Raw genomic sequence first — 22,646 nt, forward strand, 5'->3', positions numbered from 1 at the left:
TAACCATCTGTCTGAGGGTCTGAAGGTGTCTCAGCTACAACCTTCTTGCTTCTCTTTCTTGTAACTAAAGAAGAAGCTTCTACTGCTGCATCTTTTTCTTCAGTGTACCTAGAAACCACCATCTGTCTTGTATTCTTCTTGGCCTTCTTCTAAACCTTTGGCTTTGACTGAGAAGTAGCTTCTGATGCACCACCTCTAGTTCTCTTCTCCAGAACCTTAGCAGGTTCTAGATCTGCCACTTCTTCTTGGATGTCTGGTAAGGTTTTTTCAGACACTATAATCTTTGGAGCCTTCTTAGGCTTTACCTCATGTTCATCATCATCAGATTCATTTTTCTTTTATTTCGTCTTCTTTGCAATCTTTAGAGGAACATTGCCTTGAGTGGGAGGGATTGAGGTGTATGCAATAATATCACCAGTGTCTTCGTAATGTTGAAGAACATATGCAGCCCGAACCTCTGGATTATCTTCCTTCGAAATGGGAGGAAAATCCACCATAAGGTCTGATAAAACATCAGATTCTTTCAGATCAGACTCTAACACAGTCACCTTAGATACTATATGCATGTACTTCAATGTTCTGCCATTGATGATTTTTCCTATGCAGGTTCCAAGGTCTTTATCACAAACTGAACCAGTGCTTATGAGAATCTGGAGCAGTTTACTTTGATGAAAGATCTATGATAAGAGTCTTCCATAAGGTATTTGTCTTCTTTTCTCTACACCTTGACGTTCCTTGATTGTCCAGCACATATGATTGAAAATGTATCTTGGTATATTGACCTTTTCATGATTGATTAGGAAGAACAGGAACACACTATGGTCCACTGACATTGTGTCAGTGCCACCACCCCTTGGTAAGAAGCATTCAAGAACCAGCTTCTGAAGTACCCTGTACTCATCTAGCATATCACAAAATTTGTTTGTTGGTCTATCCTTGTGAAAAACTTATTCCACGAAAACTTCCCAGTGTTTGAACATCTTACAGCTTTAGCAATTATGTCTTATGTAATGATGACTCTGATGCCCATTTCAGTCCTTGTAAACTCTTGTAATCCCATCTCAACCTTGTTTTCCCTTTCAGATTCTCGTCTCCAGCTATTTTCTCAAACTCTTCCATCTTTGCAGCTTCTTTGTCGTATATTTTTTCTCTCACCCAGAAATCCTTAATCAGTTCCTCATAGCTTGGACCATTTAACATACTAAAGTAGCCATCCAGCTCTTGCGTCATCATGTAGTTTATGATATCAACACCATGTCTCTTCAAAGCTTGTAAATCCACCGAAATTTCAACTTCAACAACATATTCTTCTATACCAAAAGGCATAGTCTTGGGCTTGACTACATATGATTCTCCAGAATAGATTTGCATGGCTGTTGTTTGATTCGAAATAGATTCCGCCATTGATGAATGTAGAAGGTTTAGGGTTCTTATGTTTTCATTTGAAAAAGGAGAGTTTTTTCAGAGAATAGCTTGAAAGAAGAAAGTGTAGGTAGTGAAAGTGACGTGTGTGAGTTTTGTCTAAGTGTTTTGAGTAAAACGTTCGAAATTCAGAAACAACAGACAAATAAACACAAACATTAATGACTAGGGGGCGCGAGATACAACATTCAAAGCATAAATTCATCATTGCCCTTTTAGTTATAACCCAATATAAACAAATCATGTCAGAGTGTCTCAGAGTAACTGTTACATTAGTGGGACAAGTGTCAAAAAAAGTAACTCCCACCTTTTGCACTAACATAGCTATCAGAGGAAAAGAGTCCAGACTCTAGAGTTCAGATCCTGACGTCATCAGAAGCTGAATTTCCTCAGAGTATCAGTTAAGAGAGTTCGAAGGACCTTATCATCTAAACAACTTCAGATTCTGAATTCCCATTCAGAGGCAAGCATTAATCAGATACAAAGTGCATGTTCAAATTTTTCTTAATAAAATCAAACCTTTCAACAGTTAAAGGTTTAGTGAATATATCATCCCATTGATGTTCAGTATCAATGAATTGTATATTCAAAATACCTTTTTGAACATATCCCTTATAAAATGATGCTTGATCTCAATATGCTTGGATCTTGAAGGTAAGATTGGATTCTTTGACAAGCAAATAACAGGGTGATTTGTTTAATGAGCTGTAACTAAACCTTTTATCAGGATTCTTTGACAAGCAAATACCTTTTATCGTACAGGGTGATATGTAACTAAACCTTCAAGATCCATATTGTCTATATTTATTGTTCACCAGAATCAGCTGGGTGATTTGTTTCTAAAATATAGACAATATTTTAGGATTCCTTGGTGGTCTGTTTAGCGGTTCCTAAAGATGTTCCTACTTTTTAGGGGTTACCATATTTTTTTTCTGATTTGTTACGTGAGATTCCATGAAGATTTTATTCACGTGACTTGTGGTCCAAGAGACTTGTGTTTCCAGAAGAAATATATTTTTCAGATGGATATTTTTATTTGTGAAATATATTTTCAAAAGATATTTTGGAAAATATATTTCTGAAAAAACTTATTTTGTTCCAACAAATGGATGTCATAACTTCAGCTAGCACCTCTAAATATAAAACGTCAGTTAGCAATAGTTTAATGAGTCATGCAAAAAATGTTAAACTTTTAGCAAATCACAAATAATTGTACGTGTGACTTTAGAAGTAATTATAAGGCTAAATTGCATTTTTGGTCCCTTAACTATTTAGATAGTATCGCTTTGGTTCCTTAATTAAAATTCGATTTATTTTGGTCCCTTAACTTCTCTATGTTACACATTTTGGTCATTTCTGTTAGTTTTAATTCAAAAACGTTAGGTTTTCTTCATCTTCTTCTCCTCTTTTTCATCTTCATATCATCTTTATCAACCTTCAACAACAAGAATCCCAGAAAAATTCCAAAAGAAAATGAAGAAAACCTAACGTTTTTAAATTAACACTAACGGAAAGGACCAAAACGTGTAATGGAGAGAGGTTAAGGGACCAAAATAAATCGAATTTTAATTAAGGGACCAAAGTGATACTACCTAAATAATTAAGGGACCAAAATGCAATTTAGCCTAATTATAATTAAAGTCAAACATTTATAATGATCGAACAATTATGATTATTTGGATTATTACTTCCCCAGTTTTCATATCTCTTTTATCGTTTTAGAATACACTTTTTCAAATTTTAATTTGATATTTGAATTGTTTAATAATTCATAATTATTTCTTTTTTAATAAAAAAAATCATATATGGTTATTTGTTAGAATTTTCAGATCATGTTGCTTAAAATAATGATAAATTGTTAGGGTAATTTTTTTAAAGAAATTGAAAATAAGTTATTTTTTAAACAATACTGAAAGTGATATTATATTTTAATGGATGTTAGTGAAACTAATTTACCCTATTGTGTAAAAAAAAAAAAGTAAGTGTGCAAGTATACATTGTCAAAACAACTAGTATAATAAAATCGTCAAAAGAATGGTTGCCAATGTCGAGTTCATATTTTAATATTATGGAAAAGTTAATACCAAAATAGTTAATATAATATTTTTGTAATAAATCCGTAATTTTATAGAAAATATTTTAAGATTTAACAAACATTAAAAAATCAAATTAAAATTAGGAAAACCGTTCAATATAAAAGGATAAAAATCGACGTGAATTGTTGAGAAAGCAAACATATACAGTGAATATTTAGTTAATGCTTACTCAGCAAAAAACCGTTGAACAAGGAAAATTGATAAGGATAAACAAAAATATACACGTATGATACACGTATGTGAGAGTATTAATATCTGTAAAATTAATCTTGTGTGGGTTTAGTGTAAATAGGACCCCTTACTCCAATTAGATACACAGTTTCAAAGTTAAAACAAATTATTTTTGAATTGTTTATTCTTTCTTTTGTTGCGTGTTACTGCACTCAGGTATAATTCCATAGCCTTTTCTTTGTTTCATAGATTTTTTTATTGTTTTTTATTTTGAGTTCAAGTTACTGTAATTAGTTCGTTTTTGCTTGAGAACAAGGAATTGTTTAGTTCTTGTTGCTCACGGTCTAAAGTTAAATTTAAGTCTTGCACCTTTTATTTTATATCTGAGCACGTGTATATTTACAGTCATCAATGGACGCAAAACCCACAAAGGAATTGGATGGAGCTACAGTCAATCTGAAGCGAAAGCACGCTACCCTATATGATGCCCCTTGGATGCCTTTTACTATGCCTTTAGATGCCATAAGAAACATGGTTCCTCCACATAATAAGCTTGAAATCGTTCATCATTATGCCCAATTTGTGGTATGTAAAGTAGATCAAATTTATGTGTATGTCTTAAATGATAAAATATATAGAATTGAAATGAAGACTTATTCAGACTATTTGAAAGGACTCAAACAATTTTTAAAAGATTGAAAGAAATTTTAACATAGGAAAGGACTAAAATGCCCTTTTATGTGAATTTTGCAAGTAATATTGAAATAGGAAGCAGAGAAAGATGCAATTGATCAGAGACATATCAAATGACTTGAAATGCAAGAAAAGAAGAATTGAGTTAGTATTTTTAGGTCCAAAATTAGGGTATAACAGCTGCCCCTATTTAAGTTTCTTTGTCCGGAGAGTCAAGAGACGAAGTCTTTGATTTGACGGGACGAAGATACTTAAATATTAACATTTGCACTGTTTTTGGACATAAAAATATGTTCTTAGATTTTCAAAATCATGAATGCCATGCAATATTTTGATTATGAATGAAAGACAAACGACTGGAGTCTATGGAGCATGTCATGTCACTGGGAATTCCGGTGGACACGGACAGTGTAGACAAACCAGGGGATAGAAAATAGGGTACAAGCTGTTCTTTGGATCGAACTAGCCACTTGACCAAGAAATACAAAACAAGAGATAGGTGCAAGCTGTTCTTGGGATCGAACTTGGCACTTGATCGAAAACATAGACATATAGGTAAATACAAGCTGTTCTTTGGATCGAACTTGACACTTGATTGAAGATACAAACAGATAGACAGGTACAAACTGTTCTTTGGATCGAACTGGCTGTTTGGCTGGAGATATAGACAAAAGGGTAGATACAAACTGTTCTTTGGATCTAACTTGCCGCTGGATCATCACCACATCATGTAGGTTGGTGCAAACTGTTCTTTGGATCGAGCTTGTCGTTTGACTGATAACAAAGCATAAGTTGGGTACAAACTGTTCTTTGGATCGAACTTGTTGTTTGTCCGGAAGTATAGGTATATAAGCAGGTACAAGTTGTTCTTTGGATCGAACTAGCCACTTGACCAGTGACAAGATACAAATTGGAAGTTGGATTTAGAAAGATGCAAATTGAGAGTGAATTGATATTGACTTGATTTGAGGATAGTCATGACCATTATTGTGGGCCCAAAAGCAAATTGAGAGTTGATTAATATTGACAAAGACATTGAATTGAAAGTTTGAGATTGAAAGAGAGATTGAAAATTGAGATTAGTCAGAGACATAGACATAGACATTGAATTGATAGTTGAAATTGAATTGAATTGGAGATTGAAATTGAATTGAGTCAAATTGACATTGAAATTGGATTGAAGGTTGAAATTGAATTGAATTTGACAGTTGGAATTGAAATTGTGATTGGATTGAAATCGGAGATTGAAATTGAGTTCGACAGTTGAAATTGGATTGAGTTGAAATTGAGATTGGATTGAAATTTGGAAGTGAGTTGAATTTGACATTTGAAATTGAATTGAATTGAAATTGAGATTGAAGATTGGGTTGAATTGGAAATTGAAATTGGGTTGAATTGAAAAGGGAGTTTGAACTGAATTGAAAGTGGACACTGAGTTGGATTGGAAGTTGAAATTGGAAATGTAACATGTATGTATGGTATAACAAGATTATTGAATGTATGAGCACATAAAATGCATGATTATGCATGTATGAATGCTTGAAATGCATGATTGGTTTGTAATTCGACAGAGAAGTTTCACAAAGGCAGACGAAACATTGGAAGATTGGGCACGTAGTGGCTCGTGCTACAACATATTCACATAGAAATCCTCTTTGGAGAGACCGTCGTTGAAATACGTATCAAAACCACGGCTGAGGGCAATATAAACTTGTAGAGGAGGGACCCTTGGAAGATTCTTGGATACAGGTCGCCGTTGTTAGGCGTGTCAGTGCTGGGAAAACATTGGATGTTCGCATCTGTGGTCAATGTTTTTCATATCATTTTCATTCTTTCATTCTTCAATCCCATTTTTGCCTGAACCGCCCTTTCGGGTTTTCGATTCACCGGGGAATAAAATTCTTTTCATTGCCCCATTTTTGCCTGAATTGCCTTCATAGGTTGTCAATCAGCGGGGTGCTCATTTTTGCCTAAGCTGCCCTTTTGGGTTTTCAACTTAGCGAGCTTTTTATTTTCATTTTTTCAAATTTCATTCTGTTTTTTTCATTCTTGCCATTGACCACAGATCATCCTGGGGAGTAACCTGCTCGTAGCATGTATTGAAATAGACATTGACATTCATTTATTCATGCATGTTTCATTGAAATGTACCCTATTGCTCAGGTTTGCTTTCAAAATAGACAAAAAGATTTTTTTTTTCAATTTTAAAAGATATTTGTTTCAGACATTGACATCATCAAATAGAAAGAAAATATTTTGTATATAGTATTGAAAATAGAAAGGAAATAGAATTTCAAACAATAGCACAGGCTCAAATTGATGTAGAAGAGTGAGAGTCAGCCAAAGGCATGACTTCACGGATTTACAAAGCTTGGAAAATGGTAATTTTATTGGTTGGTGGTACATTGAACACGATGACCACTACATTTCATAGAAATTTTGAATTCACAAGTACAGAAGCTTCTGATGAAGACGATCGTTGACAGTTGCAGATGCCCCAAGGGGTGATGGTGATTTGCCAGATATAGTTACTTGTCTTTTATTGTTAAACTCATTTTTGCATGGACCGCCCTTTCGGGTGTTCGGCTCATCGAGGCGCTCATTCTTGCCTGAGTTGCGTACAATCTCAGCGAGCTTTTTCATATTCATTTTTTTGTCCCTAACTTTTGCCTGGATCGCCCTTTCGGGTTTTCGACCTACCACGCTGTTCTTTTCTTTTTAGACAAAGTATTTCTTGACTATATCGGCATTAACAGGATTTGGGAGTTCAACACCATCCATGTGTGTAAGAATCAAAGCACCACCAGAGAAAGCCTTCTTGACAACATAAGGACCTTCATAGTTAGGTGTCCACTTGCCCCTTGGGTCGGGTTGTTGGCTTATCCTTCTTTTCAATACAAGTTCGCCTTCCTTGAATTCTCGAGGCCGGACTTTCTTGTCAAAAGCATTCTTCATTCGCACTTGATACAACTGTCCATGAGCCATAGCATCCATACGTTTCTCTTCAATCAGATTCAATTGATCGTACCGACTTTGACACCATTCAGCCTCAGTTAATTTTGCTTCCATGATCACTCGAAGAGAGGGAATCTCCACTTCCAAGGGGAGAACTGCTTCCATACCATATACCAGAGAAAAGGGAGTTGCCCCGGTTGAACTGCGCACTGTAGTACGGTAACCATGCAAGGCAAAAGGTAGCATTTCATGCCAGTCTTTGTAAGTAGTGACCATCTTCTGGACAATCTTCTTGATGTTCTTGTTAGCGGCCTCAACTGCACCATTCATCTGAGGTCTATAAGGAGAATAGTTGTGATGTTCGATCTTGAATTCTTCACATAAAGCTTGCACCATGCTATTGTTCAGATTGGAACCATTGTCAGTGATGATCTTGTTGGGAACACCATATCGACAGATGAGGTTATTCTTGATAAACTTGACAACCACTTGCTTGGTCACATTTGCATATGAAGCAGCCTCAACCCACTTGGTGAAATAGTCAATTGCCACTAGAATGAAACGATGTCCATTAGAAGCTTTTGGTTCAAATCTTCCGATCATGTCGATGCCCCACATAGAGAAAGGCCATGGGGAAGATATAACATTGAGAGCGTGTGGAGGCACATGAATCTTATCAGCATAAATTTGACACTTGTGGCATCTCTTAGCATGTTTGTGGCAATGACGCTCCATAGTTATCCAGTAATAGCCGGCTCTTAACAGTTTTCTTGACATGGTGTGACCCGAAGCATGGGTCCCAAAGGTACCGTCATGTACATCATGCATCAATTTCTCAGCTTCTTGCTTATCAACACACCTCAACAAGACCATGTCATAGTTCCTTTTGTATAGGATTTCTCCGTCCAGAAGGAATTTGCTAGCCCATCTTCTCAAGGTCTTTTTATCCCTGTTGGAAGCACCAGGTGGATATTCATGATTCTGCAAGAATTGTTTGATGTTGTAATACCAAGGCCTTTTATCATTCACATCTTCATCAGCCCGATCTGGTACATTTTCAATAGTAAACACATGAGCGGGTCTATCAAGACGCTGCACTTTGATTACGGGCACGTCATTCCAATGGTTCACACGAAACATGGAAGACAAAGTAGCAAGAGCATCAGCCATCTGGTTCTCATCCCGAGGGATGTGGTGCAGCTCGACCTTGGTAAAGTATGTCAACAGACGTCTTGTATAGTCACGGTAAGGGATCAGCTTCTCATGATGGGTCTCCCATTCACCCTTTATCTGATTAATGACAAGTTCGGAATCTCCATAGATGTCAAGGTGCTTAATTCTCAGGTCCATAGCTTCTTCAATGCCCAAGATGCATGCTTCATATTCAGCTATATTGTTTGTGCATTCAAAAGTTATTCGAGCGGTGAAAGGAATGTGGTGCCCCTGCGGAGTTACAATGATGGCTCCAATTCCGTTACCATAAGCATTAACAGCACCATCAAACACCAATCCCCATTTGCTATTGGGGTCCGTCCCATCATTGATCAGTGGTTCTTCACAGTCTTTTGCTTTCAGATACATAATCTCTTCATCAGGGAAATCAAACTTAATCGGCTGGTAATCATCAAGAGGTTGACAAGCAAGATGCTCAGCAAGGATGCTTCCCATGATTGCTTTCTGAGCTTTGTACACAATATCATATTCAGACAACAACATTTGCCAACGTGCAATCTTTCCAGTAACAGCAGGCTTCTCAAAGATGTACTTGATTGGATCCATTCGGGATATCAACCAAGTTGTATGATTCACCATATAATGACGCAGGCGTTTGGCAGCCCACGCTAAAGCACAACAAGTCTTTTCAAGCATCGTATACCGAGTCTCACAGTCGGTGAACTTCTTGCTCAGATAGTAGACAGCATGCTCTTTCTTACCAGTCTCATCTTGCTGACCGAGAACACAACCCACTGAATCATCTAACACTGATAGATACATAATCAAAGGCCTTCCTTCCACTGGTGGGACAAGGATAGGTGGCTCTAACAGGTATTCTTTAATGCTATCAAAAGCTTCCTGACATTCATCATTCCGTACAACAGGCTGATTCTTTCTGAGCAATTTGAAAATTGGTCCATAGGTAGTAGTCATGTGAGATATGAATCTTGAAATATAGTTCAGACGTCCGAGGAAACCTCTGACTTGCTTTTCAGTTTGAGGAGCTGGCATCTCTCTGATGGCTCGGACTTTATCAGGGTCAACTTCAATGCCTCTTTGGCTGACAATGAAGCCTGGCAACTTTCCAGATCGTACACCGAATGTGCACTTGTTAGGATTCAACCGCAGCTTGTACTTTCTCAATCTTTCAAACATCTTTTTCAAATACACAACATGTTGCTCTTCATCACCTGACTTCACAATCATGTCATCAACATATACTTCAATCTCTTTGTGAATCATATCATGAAACAGAGTTGTCATACCCCTTTGATAGGTCGCACCAGCATTTATCAAGCCAAACGGCATCACTTTATAACAGAACGTTCCCCATGGAGTGATGAAGGACGTCTTTTCTCTATCTTCAGGTGACATCCGTATCTGGTTATAACCAGAGAAACCATCCATGAAGGAGAACACTTTGGATTGAGCAGTACTGTCAACAAGCACATCAATATGAGGCAATGGGAAGTTATCTTTTGGACTGGCTTTGTTCAGATCTCTGTAATCAACACACATTCGAACTTTCCCATCTTTCTTTGGTACTGGTACGATATTGGCAATCCACTCAGGGTATTCAGCTGTCATGAGGAAACCCGCGTCAATTTGCTTCTGCACCTCAGCCTTGATCTTAAGAGCCATGTCTGGACGAGACCTTCTCAATTTCTGTTTGACAGGAGGACATTCAGGTCTTGTCGGTATCCGATGTTCCACAATCTTGGGATCTAGACCCGGCATATCTTCATAGGACCATGCAAAGACATCTGGATAATCATGGAGAAGCTGAATAATCTTCTTTTTCACTTCTGGCTCTAGTGCAGCATCGATCTTAATCTCTCGCTTATTCTCTTCAGTACCCAGGTTGATGAGCTCAATTTCTTCCTGGTGAGGCTGAATGGCTCTTCTTTCTTGCTCAAGCAGTCGAGTGATCTCATACGGTATCTCTTCATCATCCTCCTCATCTTTAGCTTCATATACAGGGAATTCAAAATTTGGAGGAACCATAGGGTCACTGTGTTCAACGGGTTTATTATGGTTCAATCTGCATGATATGATTGGGATGATTTTTAGAAAAAGTTTTTCATGCAGATTTTTGAAATTAATAAGAAAATACAGATGTTTTGGTTTTTTCTGGCATTACCATTATTTCCAAGAAAAAGGCACTAAAAGTAAAAAACAAAGAGTCGCGGAAAAGACGACAACTTTTATTGATAACGGCAATGCCGAAACAATCATGCCCTTACAATGATATCACTTTCGCCTTGGGCAGAGCGGAAGGATTGTTATTTTGAAAACAAAGAAAAACATGAGCAACAAGACACATTACATGGAAGCATGCATGACTAAAGGAACATCAATGGCCTCCCAATTCCTCACAGTGCCTCCAGGTACAACAAATGTAGGCACATAACTACTCTCAGCAGCATCTTCAGCAATAGCATTGATAAACCCAGCACTGTAGAAAGTTCCTGTTGAAACGCCCGAAGTCGGGGAAAATCCAAGGCCCTCTTTGCGCTTGTTTTCCAGAATCTGTATCACTTTGCCCCAGCCAGCAGCTTGCCCTTCTTGAACAGCTCTCTGGGTGTCTTTCAATGAAGCCATACTAGCACTAGCTCTGCGGGGTTCTGCACCCTCAACAATCAAGCCTTGAAATGACGTCCCTTCAGCGGACCCTGCTTCAACACAAGAGAAAGATGACACTTGGCTAACCAGATATGCTTCTTCACCATGCACAGTGACAAGCTTACCATTCCTCACGAACTTGAGCTTTTGATGCAAAGTAGAAGTTACTGCTCCAGCGTCGTGAATCCACGGTCTTCCGAGGAGACAACTGTAAGAAGCATTGACGTCCATGACCTGGAAAGTGATCTAAAATGTCTCGGGACCAATGGTAATTGGCAAGTCTACTTCCCCAAGAACATCTTTGCGAGATCCGTCGAAAGCCTTAACCAAATAGCTGCTTCCCCTTTGGGAAATTCCGTGATGACTCAACTGTCTTAGTGTAGACTTAGGCATTACATTTAAAGATGATCCAGTGTCCACCAGCACTTTGGATATCATGTCAGACTTACAGTGTACTGAGATGTGCAAAGCTAAGTTGTGGTGTTTCCCTGCTTCGGGGAGCTCATCATCCCCAAACCCCAAGTTGTTGCAAGCGGTAATGTTACCCATTATTCCATCGAACTGATCCACAGAGACTTCATGATCAACATAAGTCTGTTCCAGTACTTTCATCAACACTTTCCTGTGAGCCTCTGAGCTTAGGAGCAGAGACAAGATGGATATCTTTGACGGAGTTTGTAGCAGCTGGTCAACGATTTTATAGTCACTCTTCTTAATAAGCCTCAGAATTTCGTCCAGATTAGACTCTTCAATAGATTGGCCTGATGGGCCGGAGCTCTTGTCAACGGGAGGAGCAACTGGTGGAGTTATTGCGGTAATAGGTGTAACCACCTTCTTTTGGAACAAGGGTGGACGGACTTTCCCGCTTCTCAGAGCTGTAATTTCACTAGCAACATTATCAACTGTAGCCGGAGATACCAGAGGCACTTCCACTCCATTCTCAATCATGGTTGCATTGTACTTGTAAGGGATTGCTTTTGTAGAGGCATAAGATACCGGACCAGGTAACCTGATCACCAAAGGTTCAACATTCCTTGTCTGGGATACACCTTCAATCGGAGAATCATGAAACACTGGCACAATCACACATACATCACTGACAATCAAGTGTTTGTCATCCATCAAGCTTTGTATATCATCTTGTACCGCACAACAACCCATAGGATTTTGAAGACATTCTGAACAAGCAGCATGATTGTGTTTGAACAAAGAAGCCTGGCAGAGTTTGACATGTAGCGGTACCAAGGGAGTAACAACATTGCGGACATCCAACATGGGATCCTCTTGAGGAACAGGAATTCTTTCGAAAGCCTCGATCATGTTAACAGCAGCATGGTTTGGAAGTGGATTGTCAAGAACATGAGGAACACTATTTTCAAAAGTCAACCGTCCTTTTTCTGTCAGGTCTTTCACAATATATTTCAGAGCATATCAACCTTCAACATCATGGCCTTGAGCGCCCTGATGGAATTCACATGTAAGATCCTGTCGGAACCTAGGAGGCAAAGGGTTAGGCGGAGGCTTGCCTGGTCTAGTGACATAGTGTCCCTTAGCAAGTAAAGTTGGGAGCAGCTCAGCATACCGCATAGGTATTGGTGGAAAATAAGTCTTGGGCCGAGGACCCTGTTGTTGCTGCTGTTGTTGTTGAGCAGGAGGTTGTTGTTGTACTTGCTGAGCAATGGCATTAACGAGCACTGGTGGTTGACCCGGTGGCAGAGGATATTGCTGGTAGAATGGCGGGAAGAAAGGATGTTGAGAGTACTGCATGTATTGGTAGGACAAAGGTAACTGAGTAGCATTAACAGGTGTAGACTGATTACCAGATACCATCCCTACTTCGGATTCTTTCCTCTTATGGTGGCCATTACCATACTTCTTTGGTGCACTGGCTGAAGATTCACCCTTTTCAAGAACGATGATACCCTCTCTGACAGCCTCTTCTAGACGAGTTCCCATGGTAACCATGTCAGAGAAGTTGTTTGGAGCAGAGACTATCATCCTTTCCTTATATTCCTTCTTCAGAGTCTTCAGGAATGTCTGTGTTAATTCTTCCTCATCGAGTCGAGGAGAAACACGGGCAGCTGCCCCTCTCCATCTCTGAGCATATTCACGGAAAGTTTCATCTGACTTCTGAGACAAAGATTTAAGAGAATCTCTATTCGGCTTCAGACGGGTGTTGAACTCATAATGACTCTCAAAAGCATCTGCAAGATCCTCAAAAGTATGGATGTTATCTTTGCTTAAACCAGTGTACCAATCTGCCGCATCTTCTACTAGGCTGTCTTGGAAGCAATGTATCATCAGTGCATCATTATCTGCATAATTGGCCATCTTTCGGACGTACCGAATGACATGGCTATGTGGACAAGAAGATCCATTGTATTTGTCAAAATCTGGTATTTTGAATTTCTTAGGAACCTCAAATCGGGATACCAAGCATAGATCACGAGCCTTAGCAGAGACATTGTTCCCACGGCTAGCTTTGACCTCACGGAGTTCTCCAGCCAATTCTCTTAACAGTTGTTTCATAGCCTCCATTACAGGGTCTCGTCCACGCGGAGTATCGACATCAATCACCTGTTGCACAGCGTGGACAATAGGATCGGTAACAACAGTAGTCACTTGAAGCATAGAGGTGGATACAGGAATCTGTCCTTGACCAGCGAAACCAGAGACACCAGCAGCAGTATTAGGAGAATAGAAAGCTGAGAGCCCATAAGGACGTCCATTGGGCATAACAAAACGAGCATCAGACACCACAGTAGATAGTGGGATAGACGGAATTGCTTCAGTAGAAACTGGAACAGATGTGGCTGGTTGTTCTTGTGCAGCCATCATAGTAGACATAGCGTCATGAGCCTTAGCCAAGTCTTCTTTTATAGCAGCCAATTCGGCACGGAGCTGAGCATTTTCTTCTTCAAAGTTAGCCATGATTCTTCTCTTGTGAAATCTTGTTTGATGAACTCTATCTGGTTGGTAAACCTTGCGAACACGAGCCACTTTTCAAACTGCGGCGGAAAAAACCAGGAGGCAATGAGCACGAGAGAAGTCTTTTGTGACCAATGAATGCATATGATGCATGAGATGTATAAATGCATATGCAAAAAGACTCTTTTTATGTTATCGAAGGGTTTTAGACAAATTAGAAATTTGTAAACATTACTAAACAACAATTAACATAAACGGGAAACAAACAACCAACATATAGTTTTACAGGACGATTCCCTTTGAAATGCTAAGCCAAGGGATAGACTTTGAAATGTAAAACAACATAAACAAATGGAAATAACAACAGGAAATGGAAATCCTCAAGTATAGGAAGTGGAAGTGTCATCCTCAAACTCAGACTCATAGCTGCAGTATCGTGCATAGAAGTCACGGGCACCCCTAGCCCTCTTAGAGTCTCTCATAAGCAACCTATCTTTCTCTTCAATCTCTCTCTTAGCCTTAGCTAACTCTTTCTTCAGTGTCATCACCTCATGAGTCTTCTGCTCTTCCTTTCCATCCAAAGTCATGATCAAGTTCTCAGCCTCATAGTATCTAGTCTTCCACTGATGCTTCTCCCGACTCTCCATAGCTAGATGCTCCTGATACATCTCCTGAGTAGGTGGAAATAGAGGCAAAGGCATGGTAGGAATAGATGCAGACACATATCTTATAGAGGGGTAAGGCATACCAATCTCCTCAGCTTGGTTTATCACCCACTGTGTATAGGCCTCATGAGCAACACCGGACCTTACACCCATATGTTTCACCTCTTTCTTCCGAAGTTTGGACCAAGCTTCCATGAAATCCTCTCTTATTCCCGTGGGAGCATTGGAGTAGTGGAAGAAATAGGGAGATGTAGCAAGATTGATGGGCTTTTCTTTCATCGGGAAACCAAATTGTCGCAAGGCGAGCTCCGGGTTATAGTTGATTCCACCCCGGGTACCAAGAAGAGGTACATTAAGAAACTTTCCACCACCAAAGATAATTTCCTTGACTCTAGAAGCGGGAGTGAGCCAAACCACTTCATTAGGAGTGAGAGCCATAATCCTCTGTGAAATAGACCAATTCTCCGGATTGTCGTGGAAAGACTCCGGAAGGTGCGAAATAAACCACCTATAGAGGAGAGGCACGCAACAAAGAATGTATCCACGACCCTTGCCGGATCGATCGTGAATAGCATGATATGTGTCAGCTAGCAAAGTAGGAACCGGATTCTTGGAGTGGAAGATCATAATAGCATTCATGTCCACGAAGTCATCAAGATTTGGAAAGAGAATAAGCCCATAGATGAGGAGTGCGAGAATAGCTTCAAGAGTGTCCTGACAAGTGGTCTTGAGGTTGGCTTTCTCAAGTAGATACTTTGAAGTGAACCCTCGGATGCGAGCTTTAGTGACAAGATTCTTGGAGACATCGGTGGTCTTGAGATAGAGATCTTTAGCAATAACCAATGGAGTAGGAGGATTCTCAAGTCCCGCGAAGGGTACCCCCTTAGCAATAGATAGACCCATCAAGGAAGAATAAGCCTCTAGGGTAGGCACCAACTGAAAGTCGGGAAAAGTAAAGCACCGATACTCCCGATCATAGAATTGCACTAGAGTGTGCACAAGCTTCTCATCCACATTAGTCTGGAGAATAGTAAGTAAAGCCCCGTAACGATGTCGGAAACCAGTCGGATCCTCAATCTTGAGTGCCAAATCTCTCAAACTAGCCAAATCCATTTCCCTGAACTTGTAGGACTTAGTCTTCCCCATTCCTACAATGTTTACAAATTCAATTTGTCTAAACCCTTCGATAACAATGCATGGAAAAAGTTTATGCATGTATGTATGCATGAATGCATGATTATGTTCAAGTTCGGAGAAAACATGGTGGGTTGAAGTTCAAAGTCGAGGAGTCATGGGTGGATACGGTGTCCGGTGAAACTAAGGCTTTAGGAGATAGTAACCGGGTTCTAAAAAGGGTCCCCAAGTTGCAACCTCTCTGACGTATATCACGGTGTCACGAGACAACACTCGCTCCATGATTATCCGTAGGAAGGTCTAACTTGAGTGTAGTATCGCGTGACGACTAAAGCTCGAGACAACACTCGGTTTAGCCTCTGCACTACGTCCTAGAAAATGGCCATGGATGGGTTTGGTTATCTACGGTTCATAGTGTCATAGAACAATTAGAAGTAAAGTGCCTAAACGCGACAACACGCGCCGACAACGTCACCCCCAAAATGCCTCAGCTATGTGGGATTGATCGCATAATCCAAAACACGAGGCAACCCCCGGAATGAATTGTCGATTATATCCCTCCTAAATCCTAAGTTCACTCAGCCCGGGTGTAGGACTTTTGATATTCTCACCCCACACGTTTGCAAGAATTTAAACATTTATTCACATAGGAAAGCAAGTAAAAGAAACAAGTAAAAAGAGCGCAAGCGTGAAAATAATGACTAGGCGTAACTCTCGAATCTCCCCAGTGAAGTCGCCAGCTGTTTTATCTTGGTTTTCGGGTGTCAAACATTGATTACGCTTGGACCTTTTAACCGGTGATATCTTATTTTTTCTTGGGAAGGGAAAAAGTAAGCAAAACCCTTGAGAATCGAGATCCGGGAGTTGTTTTCGCTACGGGAAGGTGTTAGGCATCCATAATGACTATAGTAACCTATAGGAACCGTCTTTACTTTCTACGCGCGCGCTTTATTTTTAAATGCTATTTTGAAAGATGATATTAAGCCTAAGAGTTTTCTAAGTGAAGAATTGGAGGGAGAAGAATGTGTTTGGATTTTTATTTTATTTGAATTGAAGGAATTTTGATTCCTTGCCTACGTACCCGTTTAAGGGATCAAATCCACCGTAGTTCTCTTCCAAAAAATGTTTTTGTTTTTTTGTTGGTTGATTTTAAGTTTGAAAATGGAATTTTGAAGAATGAGAGAGAGAGAGAGAGAGAGAGAGAGAGAGAGAGAGGCCTCAAGGGCATAAGATTGTGAAATTGTGAGGTTGAATTAGTTATTTTGCAAAAGAAAGTCAAAGTATGATTAATTTTCATTGAAATTTGATTAAGAAAATGAAGAGAAAATGCAAAGGAGTTTTGACTCCTATATTTTTTGGAAAAGGTTTTCAAGTGATGTTGTTCAAGTTTTTTGGAAAATTGATTTTTCTAAGTGTAAATCCTAAGCATTCATCTAAACATGCAATCCTAAACATACATCTAAACATGCATAACCTAAGCATACATCTAAAAATATCTATGTGATGTGTGTGCATGTGTCGGTGCTTGTGTCGGTGTACATCATTAGAGTCCATAGTCCTTTACATCATTGGCCTAAATACATTCTATGGTCTTGCAAGAAACTAAAAAAGCATAGGAAAAATATTACAAAATTCCTAAGTCTTTACATTCTAAGTATTGCATGAATTTTAAAGTGTAGGAAAATAAATGGATGAAAATGTGAGATGGAAGATGAAAAGCTCATGATGTATGAAACAAAATAGAGGAAATTGTTAGTAATATGAGGCATAAAGAGATAGGGACATAGGTAAGTAAAATAGCACTAACAAAGTGACAAAACTTAGCAAAACAAGTAGCAAACTATGCCTAAAAGTTCACCACAATAACAAGGCAAACACATGACCTATAATTCTCATATCATGACCACTTTACAAAGTGTTTTAGTTCAGTTTCCAACACAAGAATTATGAGGAAATATCAAGCCAAGCCTTATAGCACACTTTAGGCATATTTTACACTTTATTTTCACAAGAATACTCACATTACTTGGAAAACAAGAAATTGACAAATCCCATTCACAAACAGTAAACACAAAGATACAAGTTAATGGCAAGCACATCACAAGGTTACACAACAAGCACATGCATCAATTGGACAAAAAAAATCATGCCAAAACGTAGCAAAAAACTTGCAAGAATTTAATAAGAAAACAAACTAATCACAAGAGACATCACATATACTTTTTTATCAATTTTAATATGTAAAACAATCACATGAATATCGAAAAACACATTAGAAGCACATAGGAATTTTCTTGGAATTTTTTAAGAAGTTATAGGCAAGGCAGGGGGTGCAGTGAGCAAGAAAACATCAAAAACGCACAAGCAAGGGGGTGTGCATAGCAAACAGCCTGCAGACATGGAAACTGGGCCTAGATAAGGACCAAAGCAGCTGGACAAACGGGTTGAACCGGTTTGGAGTTGGTATAAGACCAAAGGAACATGGTCTAACCCTCACTTCTCCTAATCTTTCTCTCTTTAAGGTTCCTAGAGAGAGAGAGTCTGCAAGTGACACTCCTCTCCGACCTAATTCTGATCATCTTCTTCTTTTCTCCGGCGCGGCGGCCGGTGGTGGCGCCACCGCGTCGGAGCTTCTAACTACGCCGTCTTACAAACTTATTACATGTTTTTATAGCTCTTTCTCTCCTCTTTTCGATTCCAAGGCCAGTTTTCAGAAAAGATCCTCGAATCAACGTAGATCGGAGAAACTTTTTACGGTTTCTAAAGATTTTTTTTAGATCTCAAACTCTTTTTTAAAAACCTCATCAAGATTCACCGATCTACATTGTTTCATCAGCTAGAGGCACTCACGCGCCTTCGTTGATGCTTTCGAAAGAAAAATGAGAAGGTTTGTGATGTTACCTGAGTTTTATCGGAGATTTGAACAAAGGTTTTCTCAGGAAAACTTCGTGACTGCTTCTGACTTTTCTGGAATTTGATTTGTTGTTCCTGGAAACCGAAAATGAATAGGTGAGTTCCTCCTTCTTCTCTGGTTGAACCCTAGCTTCAATCTCTTTTCTTCTCTCGCTCAAACTCCATGATCGTATAGATTCGTTGCTTCGGTGACGAGTTTATGCTTGAATTGTGGAAGATGGAGGTTCGATGATGATGATTCCTCAATGGATCACTGAGAACCACTTTAAATTCATTGAATTTGTTGAATTTTGGTTGCTGGAAAATTAGGGTTTATGTGTGATGAAGATGAATCTTCATCTTTGTTTTGGTGAAACGGTTTTGATTCTGTTAGAGGAGAGAGAATGGGTGAAAATGTGTTTGTGTGATGTGGCTCGTAATGATTGCTTCTGGCCCTGCATTGGTGAACTGGCTCCTTTTATAGGCTGCCATGTGGCCTTGGTGGCCAATGGCTTGTTGACATGTGTCCCTGGACTTGCTTTGATTCGAAACTGGACTTTTTGCCTTGAGGGACCAATCTGCAATTCTTTGAAATTAAGGGACCAAGCTGCAATTGAGACAAATGGACTAAAAAAATACTTGACACTAATAGGGACCATTCCGCAATAATAATAAAAAAACAGAAAACAAACTTTGGCCCAAAAGGACTAAAATGCAATTTCTGAAAATAAAAGGACAAAATGAAAAAGTAATAATAAAATTGGAATAAAATTGGTAAAATGAACAAAACGTAAAGTGAAACTAATAAAAAACACAAAATGGACTAAAATGAACCAACTACTTAAATGAGGTACTTTAAAGTAACCTCTCTCTGCCGAAATTTCGTGTGAAAAGACCAAAATGCCCCTGGGGCTAAACTGACTTAAAACGACTCAGATGCAATTTAAAAATGGATTTTTAACAAGGGAATTGAAGCAAGAGTTTATTTAAACCAAATGAAAAGACTCAGACACAATTTTTAGAATTTAAACAGAGTTTCAAGACATGAAAAGACTAAAATGCCCCTAGGGGCTAAACTGACTCAGAACGACTTCAAATGCAATTTTAAGATGGATTTTGACATAGAATTGAAATGAAGACTTATTCAGACTATTTGAAAGGACTCAAACAATTTTTAAAAGATTGAAAGAAATTTTAACATAGGAAAGGACTAAAATGCCCTTTTATGTGAATTTTGCAAGTAATATTGAAATAGGAAGCAGAGAAAGATGCAATTGATCAGAGACATATCAAATGACTTGAAATGCAAGAAAAGAAGAATTGAGTTAGTATTTTTAGGTCCAAAATTAGGGTATAACAGCATGACCAATACGAAACAAACCCTAATACGATTATTGTACTTTTGCACGTACAGAGAGTTAGGAACCAATCAGAACCTCGTCTACTTCTGCTCGAAAGCCCTGGTGGGACCAGAGATCCGCTACCAAAAAATCAAGAAGGTAGCGCTCGCTCTCATGGTGGCCGTCAGGAAATTGATGAGGTATTTTCTGGCCCACTCCATCATAGTCCGAACCAACCGGCCGCACAAGAATGTACTGTTTTGATAAGATTTGGCCGGAAGGATGACCAAATGGTCAATATAGTTTTCTGAGTTCTACATAACCTCCGAGGAATGAAAAGCATTGAAGGCACAAATGTTCGTAGATTTCCTAGCAGAGTTCACTCCACCCACGGCCAAACCATGTTCGAAATGGACAGTATTCACTGACGGATCCTCCAACACTAGAGGCAGGGGAGCTGTTGTTATCCTCGAAAGCACAGAAGGACTGGCGGTCAAATTATCCCTCTGGTTTGGATTTTCGGTGCCCAAAAAGCAGGCAGAGTACAAAGTTGTGATAGCGGAGCTCAACCAGGCTCGAAACCTAGGCGCCCCAGAAGTTCATGTGAAGACAGATTCTCAACTAGTAGTATCTCAAGTGTAGGGCGAGGCATAAATGAAGGACGCCCTTTTGCAGAAATACTTAGCCACAGTCAAGGAGAGAATTGGTAACTTCGACTCAGTGGAAATACCACTCATCCCAAGGGAGGAAAACACGAGGGCGGACGTACTATCTAAACTAGCTAGCACAAGGGTAAGCAGAATAAACCATTCCTTTTTACAAAAAGCGCTGGAGAAACCCAGCTACAGGACAAGCGCGACGACGATAGCCGTGGTCGAACCTGCCCCAAGAACGTGGATGATACCGATCAAAGAATACATCGAGGAAGGGAAGCTCCCGGACGACCCAATGGAGGCGAAGACGGTCTATATCCAGGAAAGCCAAAAAAAGCTTGCAAGGCAATTCCGACAGGATAAACGGTCTCTATCCAGGAAAGCCAAAAAAGCTTCGAGACTTATAGGCAAGCACAAATCCCCTTTCTATTTACCCGCTGAATAACGAAGTTAATCCCCTACTGTGCCATCTACGATCAGTAAATCCTGCCAGCCCTTAAGTCATCACTCTTCATCAAGAGCAACGCCTTAGGGGGCTACTGTTCTGGACCAGCCAAAAGGACTTTAGGCCCATTTACTTAGGCCCAATACAATCCCTAGCTCAAACACCACGCTTGGCAAACTTACTTGCGACATACCCCTTCTCCGCGAAGGGGTGCACGGAGCAAGCAGGACCGGTTCAAACAAGCCACAACGTCTATTTGCACGTTCCCGCAATTATTTCTCTGGCGGTTACACTTCCCACGATTTCGTAACCGCCAGACCCAGGTGTGCCATTATAACGGCTTTGCAGCCCTCCACCTCAATATATAGGGGACTATTAGCAGTCCCCAAGGTAGAATCGATCTCTCCCTCTTAACCCTCACTCTCTGATCTCTACTGACTTGAGCGTCAGAGTGCCTGCAGGTACACCCCCCCCCCCCCCCCCCCCCCGTCGTTCCAAGAAGCATTCTTGATGTATTCTACCACCATTCCAACCACTGCATTCAAAGCACCGGTAGTCACCTTTTGATTAGGTACAATCATAGTGTTTCTGAATTATACACTCTGTATGCCTTTGACCTTTCAGAGTAACCTAAAAAGATTTCTCTTGTGCCTTGACATCAAATTTCTTTAGGTAGAATTTATTATTTAGAATGTAACAGGTACATCCAAATTGATGAAAGTAAGAGATATTGGGTCTTCTTCCTTTAAAGAGTTCATATGTTGTTTTCTCCAAGATAGGTCTAATATAGATTCTATTTTGGACATAACATGTTGTATTCACTGCTTCTGGCCAGAAATGTTTACCCAAATTATTTTCATGAATCATGGTTCTAGCCATTTCTTGTAAAGTTCTATTCTTTCTTTCTACAACCCCATTTTGCTGTGGAGTTCTAGGAGAAGAGAATTCATGGATAATTCCATGTTTTTCACAAAAAGTTTCAAATGGCTCATTTTCAAATTCTCCACCATGATCACTTCTGACTTTTAAAATTTTCATTTCTTTTTCAGACTGTATTTGAGTGCAGAAGTTACTGAATACATCATATGCATTATCCTTACTTCTTAGGAATTTAACCCAAGTCCATCTGCTGTAATCATCAACAATGACTAATCCATATTTACTTCCATATAAAGATGCAGTGCTAACTGGTCCAAATAAATCAATATGTAGTAATTCTAAGGGTCTGGAAGTTGAGACAATGTCTTTAGTTTTAAAAGATGATTTTACAATCTTCCCTTTCTGACATGCACCACAGAGTGCATCAGAATGATAGTCAATGTTTGGTAGGCCTTTAACCAGTTGTAACTTACTAAGCTTAAAGATTAATCTCCAGTTAGCATGTCCCAACCTTCTGTGCCACACCCATTTCTTTC

General features: G+C 39.4%; 1 protein-coding gene across 1 annotated transcript in view; it reads left to right on the top strand.

The window, feature by feature from the left end:
• Nucleotides 1-3,673: 3,673 nt before the first annotated feature.
• LOC146916601 (inactive poly [ADP-ribose] polymerase RCD1-like) overlaps nt 3,674-22,646 on the top strand; it is a 39,231-nt gene continuing 20,258 nt past the window's right edge. Inside the window, exons 1-2 of the mRNA XM_085717068.1 lie at nt 3,674-3,905; nt 4,095-4,274. Coding sequence (XP_085573194.1) covers nt 4,101-4,274 — 174 coding nt within the window. The 5' untranslated portion in view covers nt 3,674-3,905; nt 4,095-4,100. The remainder of the gene's footprint in view (nt 3,906-4,094; nt 4,275-22,646) is intronic.

Source organism: Medicago sativa, chromosome 6 (assembly GCF_051527215.1).
Source record: "Medicago sativa cultivar Bolivia chromosome 6, Bolivia_mono, whole genome shotgun sequence".
Taxonomy (NCBI): Eukaryota; Viridiplantae; Streptophyta; class Magnoliopsida; order Fabales; family Fabaceae; genus Medicago; species Medicago sativa.